Here is a 19,845-nt window from a genome sequence, read left to right on the forward strand (position 1 = left end):
CGAGAATTCTTTTTTTAGGTTGCCCCAGAAACGTTTCTTCCCTACTTTTAAGACAGTTTTTTCAAAAAAGAAAATACAACAATGAAGATGCTCTAATTAAAAAATAGAAAATAATTAATCGAATCTAATTAATCCACTTAGAAAAAATAAAATAAAAATACAGTCAACAAAATTATCAATAGTATTCTTCCATCAATGTGGTAGACTGCTGATTTCCTTAGCCAAAAATTCATTTTTTAGTGATTTAAAGTGTTGAAGAGTGTGGAGAGAAATTTTGTGTTACAACCTAATAAATTTCTTAAATTTTCAAAACTATGTAGGGCAATCCAAGCTTTTTTTTTACCCAGAACATGCTCTCGCTCCTTTCCTGCCTCCTGCAAGAAATAATTGGTATTCTTATAAAAATTGCACTTGAACATTATATTCAGGCCATCACTGATCTAATAGAGATGAAATCAGGACGAAGAAATATTCTAATTCTGATTTTTCGGTGGTCGATGGAATCTTTCTACGATACACCTAGCAACACCTCACGTATAAGAGCGCAAGCTGTGTTTTGTGTCTGCCATTGAGCGAGCGTGACCATGATTACCCACCTTATTGTGTTTATTTTCCATTTTGAACAAACTGAAATGACATGTTTGTAGGTTTTTTTTCAAAGATCTTTGAATTTTCAACATAATGACAAACCATTATTTAGAAGAGACAAATCCAGATGCACTTCTGTTCGCTGTTCTTTGATGCATCGTTGCAAAATTATGACTAAAATGTACGAAAAAAAACACAATATTTATTAGCGTTGGCCTAAATTTCCAACGATCAGATAAATGTGTCTCGGTTTTTACATTTCTTACACTAGATCTGTATTCAAACTTGCGTTGATGTTCGCGGTGCTATTTTGAATAGTGTTGTGTGAAAAATTATGTAAAATTTTAATATTACTCCTAAATTGTAATAATTTCTTCCAATTTTCTTATAAAATTTTTTCTAATTTTAATACTATAAATTTTACTCGTATTTTTTCGCTCCTTTTTCTTCCCACTTTCTTTAAAGGCATCACTCCACGAATCTGAGGTGGTACGGATTTCAGGTGGAGTATTCGTATACGAGATGGGAGACTATGGAGAGGGGGGTGATTCAGTCCATTTCTTCCTAATTGCCGTAAAAAACGACCCGGAAGATACGGCTTCTGGCGTTTTGGCGCACTATTTTCTACAGGGAGTTCGACTGGAGCGCGCCAGCCTTGTGCACAAGCCGCATCTTCCAGACCGTTTTTTTACGGCAATTAGGAAGAAATGGACGGAATCACCCCCCTCTCCGGTGTCTCCCATCCCGTATACGAATTCTCCAACTGAAATCCGTACCACCTCAGATTCGTGGAGTGACGCCTTTAAACCTATGCAACTCAAGCAGTCAGTTTCCATATCACTTGTTATTCCCCATGATTTCGAAAATTTGAATTAAATTAGAAGAATTTGAATCGAAAATTAGTTGCTGAAAACTCATAGGAAAAGTTTTTCGAGAGAAATTGAAATTATATTTGTTTCCCAACAACATCTCACCGAAATGACTTTCTTCTCCTCCGAAAACGAATTTATGAAAAGTCTTCTCGATTCTCGGATCACATCCTCCGGCTCCTGATAGAAGGAGGTGGTTGTGATCAGCTGCTTAACATTGTGAGTAACGGTTGATGACGTTTTCTGGCGAAAAGGACGGGAACGAGGACTTACCATGCAAGATGACAGAACCGCCCAAGGATCGACGAGATCAGCGACGGAGAGGTGCACAACTAAGTCAATACCTCCTATATTTTGTAACTAGGGATTTTGAGGAAGTTCTGTCGTTACTAATGACTATCGTACATTTGGCATAGCTTTCTCGACTTTGTCGTGCCAATATCGTTCCTTGCGAAATGTAGGAAGGGTTATGGATAACGGGTAAAACTCTAGAAATGAACGGGAAATAAAATTGGACCACGAAGACCAACGAGTCAAACATTTTATCAAGACCTCCGTGGGTTTGGAGCTACGAGGTCAGGCGTAAGTCAGATCCGAACCCAACCTTACTTATTACTAGCTCAACAATTCTACTGTACCGCAACCCTTTAATATTACGGTTCCATGACTTTTAAAGTTATAATTACTATTCTATTCTAAGAAATATTCTAATTCTTATATTTCGGTGGTCATGTTGTTATTTTGTTGTTATGTATAGAGAAGAAGTGTTTGAAAGCACTGGATGAGATTATTCTTGGCGGTAGAAAATCTGGATTTTATCCTCTAAAACGTACCGCAACGTAACGTACGCACTCCCGTCCACTAATTGCGGTAGCAGGCACATTTCATTCCTTCCTTAAATCTGTGTAGTAATTCTCTTATAACTATATGTCAATTCCTCTTCAGCTCCAATAGATGAAGTAAAAAAAAACCCGGAAGAAGGGTTCGCACATCTCATCGCAAATTAAATGATCCACTTGTAAATCTTTTTGTTTCATCTTCCAGAAACTAGGTCTAAAAGCATTTAGATTTTGTGGATTGTTCCATTCGAGGACATCTTGATGTATGTAATTGTTTCGTTTTTACGGTAGCACGTTTTGTACAAGGCGATCCAGAAAAAAGTATTTTTGCCGATATGATCAATTTTGAACAATGTAAATAATTAGAGGATCATAGATGTCCACCCGCCTCTACGAACTTCATTTCGTTTTAATCGTTTGGAAAGAATATTTATTTATAATATTATTTATATTTTATTTATATTTATTGGTATTTTTACAAGTATGTATGTCACCGCTAGGAATAGATGTGCACATTTGGGAGGACCAAACGGGGTAAATATGTTGTTGTGAGTTTTTGTGAAGTTTTTGTTCTTTACTTTTTGAGTGAGCAATTAAATTAAAGTAATTAACTTAAACTAATTAAAGTAACTAATTAAAGTAAACCGTAACAGTTCACCATAACAGCAGACGAAAAGCTGAGGTTGGGAATTGGCTCAGTCGCATAGTTTTTGTATTTTTTCTGACGTGCTTAGAGAAAGAGAAACATCTCAATAAATTTCCCAACTTAATTTTTTCTAATTTTTTAATAAATAATTTTAAAAATTAAAACTTAATGATAATAAATAATTTTAAAAACTAACACTTAATAATTTTAAATTTTTTCTGAACCAGATGCGAGAATTCTATCCATAAAATTTGTCCTAATTTGTTTTTTCTCATTATCTTATTGTAGCAGGTAGGATCTCGTAAGGCCATAGGAGACTCCGAATTGAAAATGAAAGATGCTGGCTCATTTTTTGAAACTGTGCATAAATTTTCATCACGTTCACCAGAGAAAGAGAGAGAGGGAAAAGAGTAAATGGTCCGTTTTTAGAGTTTAGAGAATGAAATAAAGGAATAATCTCCTTTACCAACTGCTCCATCTTTTTTCCTTTTTTTCTTTCATTTCTTTCTGTTTGATGCTCCTCATCCTATATAATCATTCCACCGCTACAAATGAGGTTTTCTTTTTGAGGTCTAAGATTTCAGAAATTTTCATTTTTTTCACGAACTTCATTGCATTTAATGAGGATCAGGATCCTTTATCTATCTGACGTAATATCTATCTAATAGGTTAAATACTACATATACACATTCTCCTGGTATATTTTTAAATAGTTCCTATTTTCCCTGAGTATGTAGCTGAATCGACACTATTCATACCGACATGATAAGTTCAAATTTAAAAAAAAAATAATGGTACATTTCTTCTCTCCAGGATGGAAATTCAACGATCCTATACGCAATTACGGTTTCAGTGGAAGAAGTCATTCCTTTGGAGGATATCTCTTCTGGTTTCCATACTTCTTGCTTTATGGGTCATCGTATTGCCATTCTACAGGTTAACTAATTTTGTGTTTTTTTTTTCAATAATACGTTCCAATTTTCTAGCGATATCGTGCTTTTAAAAATATAGTTATTAGATAAATTATGTAGTTCTAACATCACTTGCCACAACATCAGGGAAACCTATTGAAAAATCACAATTACAATAAAAATTAAAAAATTAAAGAGAGATTATACGTCTAGTCAATTTAACGGAATTTTCGTCAATAATTCTTTGAAGGGTTAACTTCAAGCACGCTTCGGGTTGAAAAAGAGGCCTAGGTGGATATTTCCAGACAATATCGACATTATACGATTATCCTTTAATTCTAAAAAAGAATGATGAGGTCAATTGACTCTTTTTTTCCCTACAGTAAAAGTCTATCTTAGAATTAACATCGATTTGATTTTCGGATGCAACGTGAACCTCCAAATTCTGCTGAACTCCGACTATTTATGGTTTATTCCGTGGGTGATGTATGTACGTATAGTGATTCCAGGTTAGGAGCACCGTTCCTCGACAAATTTAACGTTCTGGAAAATCAAGAGACGGACACATCGCAACAAAATGACGAGGAGAGTATTCCAGAAAGGTAGTGTTGAATTCTTAGAAATAAATTCTTTTTTTTCTCTCTTAGAGGCAGATTCATAACTATCATTTGTACTCCTAAGTAAGTTGAAAAAAAATGTAGTTTTTATTTTATTTTTTTTATTCAAATGTTTTAAAAGTTCATCTAGGAGGAATTTGAATTATTGAAAAAAAAGACAATTGAAGGAGTGTTGTCCAACAAATGCAAAATAAAATAAAAATGTATAAAATAAAAAATAAATATATAAAAATATATTTTATACTTTTAATTGATAATTAATTTTAATTTATAATTTAATAAAATCTATAAAATTGTGGAAAAATCTTCTACGATTCCGAAGCCTGATTTTATTACAAAACCGTCATGTGACATTTTTTGAAATTTTGGAAATGAGAAACTGTGAAAGTCTAGCAACTATGAATATTTCCGCTAAGTTGCATTTTTGATCCTGAGAAAACCCTGGGACACTACGAAATTCTACTAAGAGAAAATCTTCGCAGTAAAATCCTTACCACTTTTGCCAGGTTCACATTGTGTCATAATTTGTCCCTTACAGTTCATCCTCCTGTTAAAATCCTCAAAAAAAAAAATTCTCTCGATCCATATCGACACATTATCCTCAGATAATAAAATACAGCTAAAACTCGAAGCATTGTCACGTATATACAATCCTTCGCTTGTGTTGTTTGTTGTTTTCTTTTGTTTTGTTTTTTGTTTATTTTGTCACTAAGGTGACTATAAAAAAGAAATTCAGTAGTATAATCGGTTCAAAAAATTGAAAATTATGGATATCCATGGATATATATATATATATATATATATATAAATCCATATAACTATAACTTATTTACTTCTATCTTTCTACACTTTCTATTTACAATGACCATGAAAAACCACATATATTTTTATATTATATTTTTTCTTCTACTTTTTTCTCTTTTTTTTTTTCGATATTTTTCTTCGTTTAGGGACACAATACTAACTGCGAAAGGAGTTGTATCGTATGATGAAATTGATGCCAAGGTTTTCCGTCCCAATAACTATAAAATCGTGGAAAAATCTTTTCCGATTCCAAAGCTTGATTTCATTACAAAACCGTCATGTGAGAAGGTGTATCTTTGAACAGTTTGTTTACGTTGTTTACGTTTTTTTCTCGTTGTCAACAAGAACATGAGGTTCGCCAGATTGCAGATCTTCGTCGATTGGCTTCATATCGCGAATAGAACAGCACCGCCTTCTCCTCCCAGGAATATTGAGGAAAATGAGAAAAATGCCTTCCTTCTGAATGGATATTCAGTTTTACATAAGGTGTGTAAAAAAACAAGTAATTTGTAAAATTAATTGTAACAGTTGTAAAAAAATGACAGTAATTTCGAGAATATTCAAGATTCGCATCTCTGAGGTAATACATCTGCCTTCTAATGAACTCTCGGAGTAATGACATTTTCCACTGAACGCTCACCTCAATTTGGAGGATCACACTGTTTCGCGTGAACACTTTGACGTGATTGATTAATTGATTGGACTCGTACTTGTAAATAGTAGCTCTTTAGGTGTTTGTCTGGTCTGAATATGATTATTTTGCTTGAAATTATGATCCTTCATCTCTTTTTCCTCCTTCCTTTCCTTCCTTGATACGAGATGAGTATGATCCTTCCTTTCTTTTTCCTCCTTGAGGCTTACCTCATTCTACTGCTCCCTCGTGGACCTTATTGAAGGATATCACAAGGGAAGGGTGACTGAATCCGAATATGTCAACCGCAGAACGGAAAAGGGAGCAGCTTCCTTTCATCTCAAAGCAAATCTTAATTGTATTCGGGTCCCACATCTCCGTCCCAGCAAACCACTTTAGCTGTACTGAACCGTTTTCGTAGGAGCTAAACTTTCGTAGTCATTTATTTCCAATTTTTTGGCGCTACTTTTTAAGCGTAGCATCAGATAAAATGGATTTTTCCTGACACTTTTTATTGATTTCAGTAAAAGTCTCCGTATATCGATCGAGGTTATCCTACACCTCATTTCCTCTCGTTTCAGTCTTTAATTAAGCATTACCTAACTCATTTACCTCATGAAAACATGAAAGATTTTTTTCGTTTACAAATTTCAGCGTTGTTTGGAAGGAACCATGGAGAGAATTTAAATTCTCACTTTAGCTTCTATTTTCAAAACATCACATTTATATTTATTTATATATTATTTATAAATTACTTCCATAACTTCCTAAAATCCACCTCTCCTCGTGCAATTCTGAAAGAAAATTTCAGCCTCGTAATTTATTGTTGTTCTCACAATTGAGTTATGTCCTTAAGTCCATTTTATTTGTCTTACGGTTATTATCCGTAAGATATCTATAAACAATAACTTTATAACTTGTATTATCAAATTGTTCAATTAATGTATTTATGTAGTTTTTAAATATATTTAGTACCAAATATTTTTTTTTGCAGCCTAGATATTTCAATGAGAAATCAGTTGAGAAAGCAGTAATTTGGAACAATATTCGCAAACTAATGAGAACACCACGAAAACAAGTAACAAATTACGGAAAAGAAGGCCGTAAGCGCTAAAATTTACGGATACGGGATGCTTGTGATTGAACGAAAAAACAAAAAAATAAAGCAAAAACAATTATTTGCAGTGTCGGTTTACTACGCTTTAAGAGATTATCCGATATTAGGGATGACTGGTTTCGTTGTTGGATCACAGATTCCGTGGATAGAAGTACAAGCACTACGCAGTGGTGCTGCATTGGTGGGATTTTTGATTTTATCGATTCATTCTCCGGATGATTTGCTTTTTTACTCAATTAATAACGTAGCAAATGCTGACTACGTTCAAAATTTCAGATGTATGCCAGGAATCCTTCAATAACTAAGTTCCAGGAACTTGCCATTAAGCCTGCCTACAAAGTTCAGAGCCGCGCGGGCGGCCGGCGCGGTCTGGCGGATCTACGGCTTGATGCGCAGGTTGTGAACACTCAATAACCATCGAAGAGAAGAGCCGCGCCGCCCGCGCGGCTCTGAATTTTGCAGGCAGCCTGAAGTCGTGAAAACTACGACGTAATTCAAGCATTTTTCATTCTAGTCGTGTAATTTCATTTTTCCGTTTTCCGAGCTTTCTAAAGAACCCGGAAATTATGCAGAAAATCAAACATTTCACAAAAAATGAATATCGATTGCGAAGTGGTATGCAGCAAAACTCATAGAAAATTCCAGAAAAAAACCATCATTCATCTTGATTTATTCATCAATCAATAAACAGGTAATAAATAGGGAAAATTCAATAGTTTCCTATGAAAAGTGAACTAGAATTATCTGACAACCATGCATCCAATTAGAATTTAATCCAAATGTAGTGATTGCTCATTTAATTGTTTATTGTTTATTTGTGATTTATTTCTTTCAGTGCTAACTGCTGCATTGAGCCAAAAAATGGTAAAACTGCTTTATTTTTATTTAAGCAAAATTTTTGACGTTATCAAATTAATCGGAGTATAAAATAGAAAAACAAGCAAGGCATCCTTCCAAAGACCACAACAACAGGAGGACAGGAGTCACAACAGGAGTTACCACCACTCCATGGTAAAATGGATCAAGAACTGAACCAGAGAACTGACGAACTGTTAAAATTACCTTATACATCTATGACTGTGGCGCTAGTGGTGTGCAGTGGGAGTACATTTGTTGCGCTAGTGGAACGGGCCATGGGCGTAGATCAAAACTCGTTGATCAGGCTTATGGTGCAGGACCATCCTGTTGTTGAAAAAAAAACACCACGGCTCCTTTCAGTTAATTTATGAGATTTTGGCCGCTTCACAAAATGTTCAGCGAGCTACGATTCGTGCTTTCCCATGTTGTATGGATGGCTCCTAGGCTGAACACAAGGTAGGCTCTCCAGCTTCTCTGATCTATCTATTTACTATCCTCAGATGTCAGATCATTGATGAGGTAGATTATGGATGAAATCGATCTACGCTCTCCACCGAATGGAAATCGAACAGAAAAATATTGAAAAACATTTGACTTAAAGTACATTTAAACAAAATAGCAAATTCGAGACGATCGGCACGATTTGGAGCTCGTCGCAGCGCGCCCGTGGTGACCATCCATTTGATCCGTAAGCAGTGGATCTCTGCCACATATGACCTGACCACGACCACTGCGAGTCTTCAGCAACGGGTTGAGAATTTGTGTAGCACGGATTTTACTAGTAACGGAACTAATATTAGTGTACCATAGTCAACAACGCTACTATCCGACTACACGATCTTGATGTGGACGCTAATTTAGTGCTCCGGTCCAGTTTCTTTCTTAATTTTTGTGCTAATTAATTTTTTTTTTGCGATGAGATGCTTGGAAGGATGCATTGCTTGTGCCTCAAAGGCACTCTTCATGGCCTCAACCTCCTCATTTCCTTCTCCAGGTTCTCAGGAGGAGGATGACACCAAAATGTTCGCTAAAATTAAGAATCATTAACAATCCTGGCCCTCTGCTCCGATGAAAACAAAACAATATTCATATTCCATAATTCCATTCCATACCCATAACAATATTATCCAACTAAAGTCGAACTTTTTCATTCCGATGGGATCATTCTGATTGTGGATCATTCCGTAAGGATCATCGTAAAAGATCGTTGCCCGATATGTGTGATCGCTTTCAATCGATACCATGACATCGAAAACCTTCCTACCCGCACACCTCTGCCGATCCCGAGCAAATCCGCATGATATCTTAATTTTTCGACTTGACTGTGCTCTTCTAGCCTTTCTAGGATTTTCCTTGTTTTTCGTAGGGATTTTTGGTTTTTTTTTAGGTATTCTAGTCGTCCTCAACAAACAAATTTATACCTCCTCTTGTTGGAATTTTTTTTTATAATATAGTCTGTCAAATCATTGGGTCAAAGATATGCGTGCATTGGCGCCAAATTGTCATCTTAACCTCCCTAGCGTTTATGACGTATATATCCGTATCGTAGACAAGTTGGCGAAATATTAGGTTGGCAACTAAGTTCCTGCCGTTTTTTTTTTCATATTTTAATATTCTTCATTGATTTCGTCCAAAATCTACCTCATCAATGGTCAGGCATTTGAGGATAATACGTCAGAGAAGGTGGGAGCGTCGTTAAATATTTGTGGCATAAGGTTTTATGTCAACCTAATACTATGAATAATGCCGTATGTGTTCGCCTTCGGGGTTTTACATGTGAATTAGCTCCTTTCCTTTCCTCGGATCAGTGCGGCATGCGCGTTCTTGAAGGGTACATGTACTAATTTTCCTCATCTTTCTTTTTTTCCTCATCCTGCACCGGGCACCTGTTTACTCGCACGCGGTCACAACATCACAACACAACACACAGCGCCACTGTGGAGTGTAGTTGGTGGTCAGGCACTTAAAGCCAGCATACCATGAAACTGACCTGCTATCCTGGATTTCTCATGGAAAACTCCTATACCGAGTCGTAGATTACGGAAAACCACGTGGTTCCGCTTATCTTTCCGTGTACATCGTAAGAGACGATGTGGGAAGCACTTTAGTTCCTACGAGATGCGTTAGAACGCGCCTCTATGTGTACGTTCCGTTCTCCTCAGTAGTTTATTCATTAGTTTAGCATAAATAGGCTCATGAGGACATCTCATTAATCCTCGAAGGTGACCCTGAATAGAAACTTTCCATCTGAAACCTTTACCACGTGAGATTCATGGTATGCTGCTTTTAAGGGGCTTAAAAGGTTCTAGCTATCACCCTAATATTTTATTTTGTTACCTATTACCGTAACCGAAGATTTGGATGGTACTGAAATGCAGCTGAATGAAGAATTAGTCATTTATTTCACCTAATAATATTTTATTTAAAATTACGCATAAGAAAGCAGAATTTAAATATCCTGTGATGTTTTCGGAATCAGAACTGGATTGTGAATTTAAAGCTCTTTTTAAATTCGTAACTTATGCGAAATATTTTAGGTATACACAGTCGAATATCAAAAAACGGAAATCATTGGCACAACAAAAATTAAATATATTCATCCCATCGCTTTTGCTGAAAAATGGAAAGAGTGTGTTTCTTCGACTTCAAAAATATATCCAATTTTTGCATTAAGTGCTTAATTTGTTCACTGTTTTCTCTGCTTTTTTTCCAGGAATTTGGGGAAGTTCGACTTTGCCATATCTTTCTCTTCCATTGAACACAGTGGGCTGGGAAGGTTAGCTTTAATGTGGACAGTAGAGTTTTACGGTAATTTATCTCACAGTGTTCTTTAAAGGTATGGAGATCCGATAGATCCTATTGGTGACTTGCGTGAAGTCCTGAAAGTTATGTGTTTACTCAAACAAGGAGGTACGTTTACTGGTGCCAATCATTGCTTTGAATGGGTCATTTTAGACAGAAAAAAAAGCAGGTGAATGAAAATGGTGTCAAAGATATAGAAGTAATATTAGGACCGACGTCAATCGTGTGGATATCAGCATCTGATGGCTGTATTCAGTTGACACAAAAATACAGATTGGCAAGGTTTGAGAACGAAAAAATCTACTGCGCTAAAAAATTTATGGGTAGAATTAGGTGGTTAAGTTTAAAGATATCACCCCACGAATCTGAAGTGGTACGGATTTCAGGTGGAGTATTCGTATGGAGAGAAGTACGGAGAGAAGGGTGATTCCATCCATTTCTTCCTAAGTTCCGTAAAAAACGGCACGGAACATGAGCCTTCGAGCGTTCCGGGGCGCTGTTCTATACAACGAGTTCGATTAGAGCGCGCCAGCCTTGTGCACGCGCCGCATCTTCCGGACCGTTTTTTACGGCAATTAAGAAGAAATGGACGGAATCACCCTCCTCCACATAATTTACGAACCCGTATAGGCATTGGCCACCTGAAACCCGCACAACCCCAAATTTGTGGATTGATGCCTTTAAGTAGTACCTTTGCTGCCTTAGGTAGGTCATAATGCCTGGTTTCGTTTTCAGTTGTTCTTAAATTAAGTGATTAATAGTAATTAAGGATACTAATTAATAGTAAATAAATAAGGATTTAGATAATGAGAATGGAAAACGTCTTTGAAGGACACCAGTAAAGTGTCGCTTCAGTTCTACTAGTTTTCTTTAAATTCAACTTTATAAAATATTGCTAAAAATGGTTTAGGACTATTTTTTATCGGTTTTCCGACAGGACAAGACGCGATACTGTACAACGCCCACCGTTACTATGGTAGAATTCGAACAGCCATGATTATGACTGGTATGAGAGCGCAATCAACTTGTTTATTTTTTCTTGGAATTCTCCCAAGAAGTAACAATTTTCTTTTAAGGTTTTGAATGGTTAGCCACATATCATGGAGAGTGTCCATATTCACATGATCCAATACGAGAAGATTTTGAGAAATTTAAAAAAAGCAAACAAGTGATCTACGTATTAAGGAAAATTTGACTTCTCTCTCTGGAAATTTGTGTTAGTTCGGTTGTTTTTTTATAAAATCAAGATTAGAACCATTATTGTAAAGGTACTGAAGAGACGATCACATGGTGAATGCTATCAGGACGTTTTTTTCGCAATTCGTACATTTCCATTGAATGTGGATACGTTGCTGCTTACCTGCGTATTTTATAAACATTCCTTAGATACAATTAAGAGTTAATATTTCAAACAAAGTTAATATTTCACCACCACTTGTTAAACAACCATTTTTTAATAGTTAATAATAATAGTTTTGGTTGGTGTGTGTTTATTTGTGTTTCTATATCTTTAAAATACTTTATACATTGGGTCAGGGCAGGATCGTTAGAGTGATGGTGGCGATAGTTCGACATTTCCCCAGATATTTCTTCAGTTTTTGGATTTAGACGCTTTTTAAGTTCTTAAAAAATGATTTCGAGTTCTTAGAATAAAAATATTGAAGAGTTTATGGATGGGAATTTTCGGCTGGATTTATCTATTACCTGGAATCGTTTTCAGATGGTAATTTTCAAGAAACCAAACCAAACAGAAAATATTAATTCTCGAACGTATGGAAACAAGGAATTAGAAACATTTCAGCGGTAACCAGATGTGTCCTAGTTTTTTCGGCAAAGCCAACCACACCGACTGCACCTGTGTCCTTGATACGCGTGGATCCAATCTGATGAACTCCAACTGGCCGTTTGTGTTTAATTATTTTACATATATTTATAGAACATTAGTGATTTTGCAACACTGTGGCGCTATAGTTTCATCTACCGGTTGATAACGAAATAGGTGGAAAAAGCACAAGAAAACCTTAAGTTGAAATTACCTTAAATTTATTTAACGCACTTAAAACACACTGATGAAGCAGTGGGACATGAGCATTCAGCAGCTTTGATTTTTTTTTTGAACTTTCTCATTGCTCATAAGTTGCTTCGTTTAGAAAATAAAAATCATGCCTTTAGCAAGACAAAAAAAGTTGTCCTGTTTTTCGATGAAATGGAAAATATGTGCTTTTTATTGATCCCCGTAACCATCCAATAATATTAACTCCTTCTGCGGTGACTACTGATTATTTCCTACCAACTTCGAGAGGAGAAAATTCTATGTGTAAGGGAATTGCGCGATGAGTGCATGAGAAGAGATGAAGGCGTTCGATCCTTAAATGCAGATAAGGATAGTTGTTATTTATTTATTTATTTATTTATTAGATATTTAAGGATAATTGTTCAAAGCCAGGATTAGAAAACGAAAAGTGACGATGCGTTCATCTGCCTCAAGGAGGAGCCACGCTCCATTGACAATAAATTAAGAACAAGTTTTTCGCTTCTTTTTATTTATTTTTTCTTTTTGCTCTGACTCAGACAAAAATATGTATATATATATTAAAATATAACTAAAATGATAGCAATAATATAATATAATATATTTTTTGAATAATATACAAAATGATAATAATAATAATAATAATAATAATAATAATAATAATAATAATAATAATAATAATAATAATAATATATTTTCCTTTTCTTTCGCTTTTTTGATGTACCACTGGTGTTTGTGAATAAACAAATAAATAAAGTGTAAAGGAAAATAATAAAACAACGGTCATACGGATGATTTCGTGAACGATCTCTCGTTATCCCTCCCATACATAAGCACATGGTCCTCCAGTTCGCTACGGAAGAAATCAACACCTTACAATGGGAAGCCGAAGAATAAACGCTGTCATCCTTATTTCTATTCTACATTTACGTATCCTATTATTAAGTACTGCGTATTTATTTATTTATTTATTTCTACTACAAAGTCTTGAACAACTTCATCGGGTCATCATGGACCTTTGTTCCTTGTTCGCTACTACCAGCGCAAGCAGCGTAAGACTGCGACAACTGCGACGAATTGAGCAGCGAGCGCAAAGTCGAGGAAGCTTGAACCTCTCACACAGCGCCCAGAAGAGCGTTAATTCGTCGAGGCAGTAACGACCCTGCGCAAAAGTAGCGCGCATCACGGTAATCCACTCTCATTAACCTTCCGGATACGCAACGTCACATCAAACGAGCCGGACCTCTTGACCGGTTCTCTCGATCGAACGGTCCTTTGAGAGGAAATTTATCTGTGCTCGTCATCTTTGCACTAAAAAAAGGGCGACGTCACCACGTTTTTTTTTCTTCTGTTCACTTCATTCTGTTATGTTTCCATCTGCCATCAAAGAAATACTCTTTAGCTCACAAAAGTTTCTATATTTCTCCTCTCTGGTTACAGTCAGTTAGCCAGAGGTTTAGATGAATTTTAGTGTTTCTTCTTGAATCTGTCCATTCTCTAGCCAATCGGACTAAAAAAGCCGATGAAAAATGGTGGATAGGGAAGTAAAAGGACTTCAACAGTTCCTTCATTTTAGCCGCTCTCTGCTACGAAATGGAAAAGCGACTTCTCTCCTTATGTTTCTATGTTAAATACTACCCAACAAAACGTCTTCTGGGTCCCTTATCGATGTCATTACTATTTGCTGTTCTTCTCAGTGGCTTTTTTATTTCCAAAACTGGAAAACAATGGTAATTCTATGATTTTCCTTTTTGTAATCTCCTCATAGAACAAGTTAACAATTTTATTCCACAAATAGCATTTCCTTGAAGCGGAGAAGGACTAGAAACATGCAGAAGAGCTATCGTTTCTTCATCAAATCTCACCAAATTCATTGTCCCAAAAATTAAGAGCTAAATCCGACCCTAAGAAGTTTCTGTAACCTAGTTTAAGCCTACAAAAACTAGGTTTTGACTAAATTGGATGTTTTGTTCGACCAGGAATTGAAGCTCATACATATGTACATAGCTCTCACATTTTACATGGATTCGTTGAAATTCCAACCAATCGTTTCTCGTTGGCAAAAGTGCGTTAATTGTAATGGAGATTACTTTGATTAAATAAATTTTGTTAGATTTGAGTTATACTAATTTAGATTTTAGGTAGAAAAATCTGCAAGCTTTCTTTTGCACCAACCTAATACATGGAAAGTTTTAGCTTTATATTATGCTTATAAGATTTATAAAATCAAATTGAAATTTATTGGTTCATCCTCAATGAAACTAAACGATTTTTGGGGAGGAAAATTGTAATGTCTATGAAGTTTCTAAGAGCTTAAAACACAGTAATTCCGTATCTTCGTTAGTTTTTCATCAACAACCAGAAATTGATCGATTCTGTCATTTTCAAAAGTGCATTATGCATCTAAAACGAATTTTAAAAAATATATTCATTCAGCAAAAGTGGGATAATTGAGACTTCTTCTTCAGACAATTCCCCCGACGTAGATTTCGACTGAAATAACACTTTTTTCAAGCAACTTATCTTTTCTCAAACATCACCGAGTATAGATGGTCTTTAATAGATTATAAGATGAGATTATTTGGAGCATTGATTGGTACCATGTAACACTTGAAAAATTTTCCTCCATAGCATTTTGTAGTCCGCTTGTTCTCGAAATGACGATAAAACACGCCGCTTATGCTGCTTTTTGCTGCTGTCCAATTCCAGACACAAGGTAATTTCGTCTACTCTCCGCCGGGATTAAACGTTTAAAAAAATATAATAGCATTTTTACTATGGTCAGCCTATTTTTCTATGATTTTTTAGCGAAGAAAAGTGATAAAATCAATACACAAGGTTCTTCCCATGGAACTGTTCCAAGCGTGGAATCGCAGTTATGAATTGAGGTGGATTTAAAATTTCTGGGAGACCAAAACTCACAAGCTAGAGAAAATATCGAAATATCGAAACCAAAATTTGGAAAGAGGAGTGCAATGACTTATTTCCACAGAAGGAATAGGGTTCCCGTTTCTTTTTCTTTTTTTTTTTTTTGAAGCCTGATGATAATTATCTTCATTAGAAAACCATTAAGTAGGACAATATGCAACAAAAGTAGTTTTTTTTTTTACAACAAATAAGGTGAATTAATTAGAGACTATCTCTTCGCAATCTAAAAATGCAAAAAAAGTTTAGAAAAACGAATACGTTTAACGAATAGAAGAACCAGCAAATTGCAGCAAAAAATTTTGTAGGAACAAGCAAAATGAAGTGGTCCGAGCAAACTGGCTCTTTCAAAAATCGGAAGCTCACAAGCAACGGAGCTTGTATGGTCCCGTAATAGGAAATCTGAATTCCCCACATGCTTTACCCCAGAAAATCCAGAGAGTCCTTGACTCAGATGGCCATAAACATGTGTCAATGTGTTTACAACACTAAAATGCTCTACAAAGCCTCAACTAAGCACTTTTCAAGGATTCATCTTCCAGGGAACTGCTCCTTTAAATTCACTTTTCAAGGAACTGTGCCTTTAAATTTTATATCCAAATTCATCCATTCAAAGCATCAACAAATTTATAGAAAAGAAAAGAAAAGAAAAATGAAAGAAAATCAAAGTAAGCTGAGATCTGACGTGAACTATTTTCTCCTACTTGTAGGTGGACATTGCAATTCCAGTTACTTTCGGGGAACATTTCGAGTTCATTCGAGGATAATCCGTTATGCAATGTCACTGATGAGGACGGAATCCCGTACAGGTGAATCTCTTTTCGCCTAATTTTCTATATAAAGCCACAATTGTCAAATTCAATTCAAGTAACTCGTTTTTTTTTTCTCTATTTGAGTTAATGAAGACCTTGTAGAACTTACCAATTAAAAGTATATTTTTAATTACAATTCTCCTGGGTTATTACATGATTGAACTATTTTCAGAGACACTATTTCAACGGCTAAAGGTTTGGTGACTTACGATGAAATTGATCGGAACGTATTTCATCCAAACAACTATAGGATAGTGAAGCCGTCATTCCCGATTCCAAAACTTGACTTCATTTCGAGACCCACATGCGAAAAGGTCACCCAGTTTACCTTTATTGCATTTTAATTTCAATATTTATTGTTGAAGTATGTGTGTATTCAGGTTTTCGAAGACTGGCTAGAGATTGCAAAAGGTCCAGCACCACAAGAACCTCCCCGGACAATTAGAAATTCCGAGAAAAACGCTTATCTGTTAAATGGATATTCCGTTGAGCACAGGGTTAGTTGAAAGATAAGTACATGGGACAGGACTAAGACTATCTATATATTATATTATTATATTGAAATTATTATATTATTACATATTATATTATTATATTATATATTATATCGCCTGAAAGATGCCAATAGCGAAAATTAGATGTCAACGTATTACAGAACGTGTATTCGAACGAAAAAGCAAAACCTACGAAAGTTATATGGGACAAAATCGGGATAATGATGAATATGCCAAGAAAATGGGTGACAGCATATGGGACACAAGGATGTAAGTTGAAGATTAGTACATCAGAAACTTGGAGGTAACGAGAAATTTATTTATTTATTTATTTATTTATTTATTCACATGCACCAGTGGCGCACCAGAAAAGAAAGATAAGAAATGGAACACATTTTGTCTGAGTCAGAGAATCTTACGAAGAAAAAAAATCCACAAACTTTAATAAACCTTTACTAAACTTTACTAAAATTGTTCCATCCTGTTCGTAGAAAGGAAGAATAATTATTTCTCAACTCAATTTTAGTAAGCGTTTACTACGCTCTGAGAGACTATCCAGTAAAAGATATGGTTGGATTCGTTATTGGCTCTCAACGTCCTTGGATAGAGGTGCAAGCGCTACGTAGTGGAGCCTCAAAAGTAAGTTTTGAGAGTAAAGTAGATTCTCTATACCTTAGTGTACCCAATGCCGTAAGGCTGTAGCCTGCTGGCAACTACCCGCCATCGGTGGGAAGTGGGAGAATGCGTCAAAGGCAGCGTTAATCTCGAAACTTTCAAAATTGTGATTTTACAATGATGAGTAAAGGTTGGAAATTTAAAAGTGTTGCGGTAAAAATCTTCACCTCCCCTCCCCATCCCCAACATTTCCCTTCACCCCCACGCCTATTTCCACAAATCTAGGAATTTGAAACATTTGAAGCTCTCAGAGCCGACCGCCCGCCCGACGACTGCGAAATCACTCCCGACAAAATAACTTAGATGCCATCGAAAGGCATCACAGAGAAATATTTCCCCGAACATCCAGGACACAACTTTTCGCCTGATTAGGAAATGTTCTACTGCTTTACCACAACGCCATGTACTTTTTTTTATTGATTGTTTAATTATTATTTTTTTTGCAAGGCAGGAAATCTTCATATCAGAACTGTTTGTTATTCTTCAGGTATACACAGTTGAATATCAAGAAACAAAAATAGTAGGGACTGAGAAGATCATATACATCAATCCGATCACATTTGCTGAGCAATGGAAAGAGTGAGTTCCTAAGATATTCGCCGAATGTCCCAAGCCCGCAAAATGTGAAGAAAGGATCACAATTGTGCTTCCGTTGCTTCTATAATCTAATTTCACACATATTTGATATATTTACAATATATATTTTATAAAATTGCCTATTTATAGTAATATGGATAAGTTCGATTTTGCTATTTCTTTCTCTTCAATCGAGCACAGTGGCTTGGGAAGGTGAGCGAAACCCCATTTGAGAGAAATGAAGAGGACGATGTTCAAAAAAGCTCTTTGCTTAATTTTTACAGATATGGGGACCCTCCCGATCCCATCGGTGACCTGCGAGAAGTTCAAAAAGTGCTCTGCTTGCTTAAAAAAGGAGGTGAGATAAAATATTCCTCATTGAGGTTTAAAAAGTTCATGCCACACTCACAATACAAACTTCAAACCCTAACAACACTTCTACAGCTTCGATATCTCATCAATTTTATAGACTGCTTCTCGTTAGATTTTAAAGGCATCACCTCACGAATCGGGGGTGGTGAGGGTTTTAGCCGGGTAATGCCTATACGGGATCGTAGATTATGGGGAGGAGGGTGATTCCGTCCATTTCTTCCTAATTACCATAAAATACATCCCAGAAGATGCGACTTCAAGCGTTCCGGGGCGCTATTTTCCACAACGAGTCCGATTGGAGCGTCCCAGCCTTGTGCACGCGCCGCATCTTCCGGGCCGTTTTTTACGGCAAATGGGAGGAAATGGACGGAATCACCCTTCTCCCCATAATCTACGGCCCCGAATAAGGATAACCCCTGAAACCTGCACCACCATAGATTCGTGGTTATGCTGCCTTTAATTGGAAATTGATTTTCTGCAGGTCTTGTGAAGAAATGCATGTTCGCATAACTACTGTACGCGAACAGAAGAGAACTGTACGAATACGAGTTTCGACAGACTTTCAGAAGTCTTTCAGGATCAGTCACTATGTAAAGTCGATGTCAGCCTTCCATTCATCGCTCTTAGATAGATAGGCATCAACATCTGGTACAAGTATATCGAATATATTGTAGAAGGCTGTGGTAGCCTGAGGCGGTTAAACAAATACATGCAAATCTAAATGGGAATAAATAAATAGATAGGAATCACAATCTACAACTTTTCAACACTCGCACACATACGGACACTTTGTGTAAACAATTTTTGAGGAAAAAAAAACTAATAAATAAACACTTTAGGCCTGTTTTTCATTGGTCTTCCACGTGGTAGAGATGGTATATTGTATAATTTACATCGATTATATGGAAGAATACGTCTCGCAATGATTATGGCAGGTATTAAACTATGTCTACATCTATCCAATACATATAATCTGCTAATCTGAATTCCAAAAATTACAAACATCTGCGATTTAAGGATTTGAATTGATAGCAGTGTACACTGGAAATAGTCCATATCCACAATATCCTCGAAGAGAAGACTTTGAAATTCTCACTAACCATGAACAGGAGCTTTATGTGTTGAGAAAACCTTAAATCTTACTAATGATAGTAATATAGAAACGTTGTCCATGAAAGTTCACGAAAATAAACTCTTGAAAAAAACATATATCATGTCATTATTTCAAGTTTGCATAAAAATAAAAATCTGTTTGTTTAGCAACATCTTTTCTCATC

At 35.9% G+C, this 19,845-nt stretch overlaps 1 protein-coding gene across 3 annotated transcripts; it reads left to right on the plus strand.

Moving 5' to 3' along the window:
- Positions 1-1,690: 1,690 nt before the first annotated feature.
- RB195_000085 (uncharacterized protein) lies at positions 1,691-19,704 on the plus strand (the record flags this gene model as incomplete). 3 transcript variants are annotated; one of them, XM_064196229.1, is made up of 18 exons in its annotated part: positions 4,277-4,455; positions 5,421-5,562; positions 5,644-5,760; positions 10,418-10,509; positions 10,594-10,656; positions 10,717-10,790; positions 11,593-11,688; positions 11,759-11,850; positions 16,369-16,448; positions 16,624-16,765; positions 16,832-16,948; positions 17,107-17,215; positions 17,472-17,584; positions 17,970-18,023; positions 18,108-18,199; positions 18,347-18,409; positions 18,481-18,554; positions 19,586-19,704. In XM_064196229.1, 18 exons carry the CDS (start codon positions 4,277-4,279, stop codon positions 19,702-19,704), a joined length of 1,818 nt encoding a protein of 605 aa, XP_064052109.1. The 3 variants fall into 3 exon arrangements, with proteins under 3 accessions (XP_064052108.1, XP_064052109.1, XP_064052110.1); XM_064196228.1 differs by lacking the exons at positions 4,277-4,455; positions 5,421-5,562; positions 5,644-5,760; ... (4 more) ...; positions 11,759-11,850; positions 17,970-18,023 and adding exons at positions 15,372-15,430; positions 19,408-19,503 and having other exon boundaries at positions 16,350-16,448; XM_064196227.1 differs by lacking the exons at positions 16,369-16,448; positions 16,624-16,765; positions 16,832-16,948; ... (5 more) ...; positions 18,481-18,554; positions 19,586-19,704 and adding exons at positions 1,691-1,781; positions 1,832-1,937 and having other exon boundaries at positions 4,363-4,455; positions 11,759-11,877.
- Between the last annotated feature and the right edge of the window lie 141 nt (positions 19,705-19,845).

This window comes from Necator americanus, chromosome IV (genome assembly GCF_031761385.1).
Source record: "Necator americanus strain Aroian chromosome IV, whole genome shotgun sequence".
In the NCBI taxonomy this organism is placed as follows: Eukaryota; Metazoa; Nematoda; class Chromadorea; order Rhabditida; family Ancylostomatidae; genus Necator; species Necator americanus.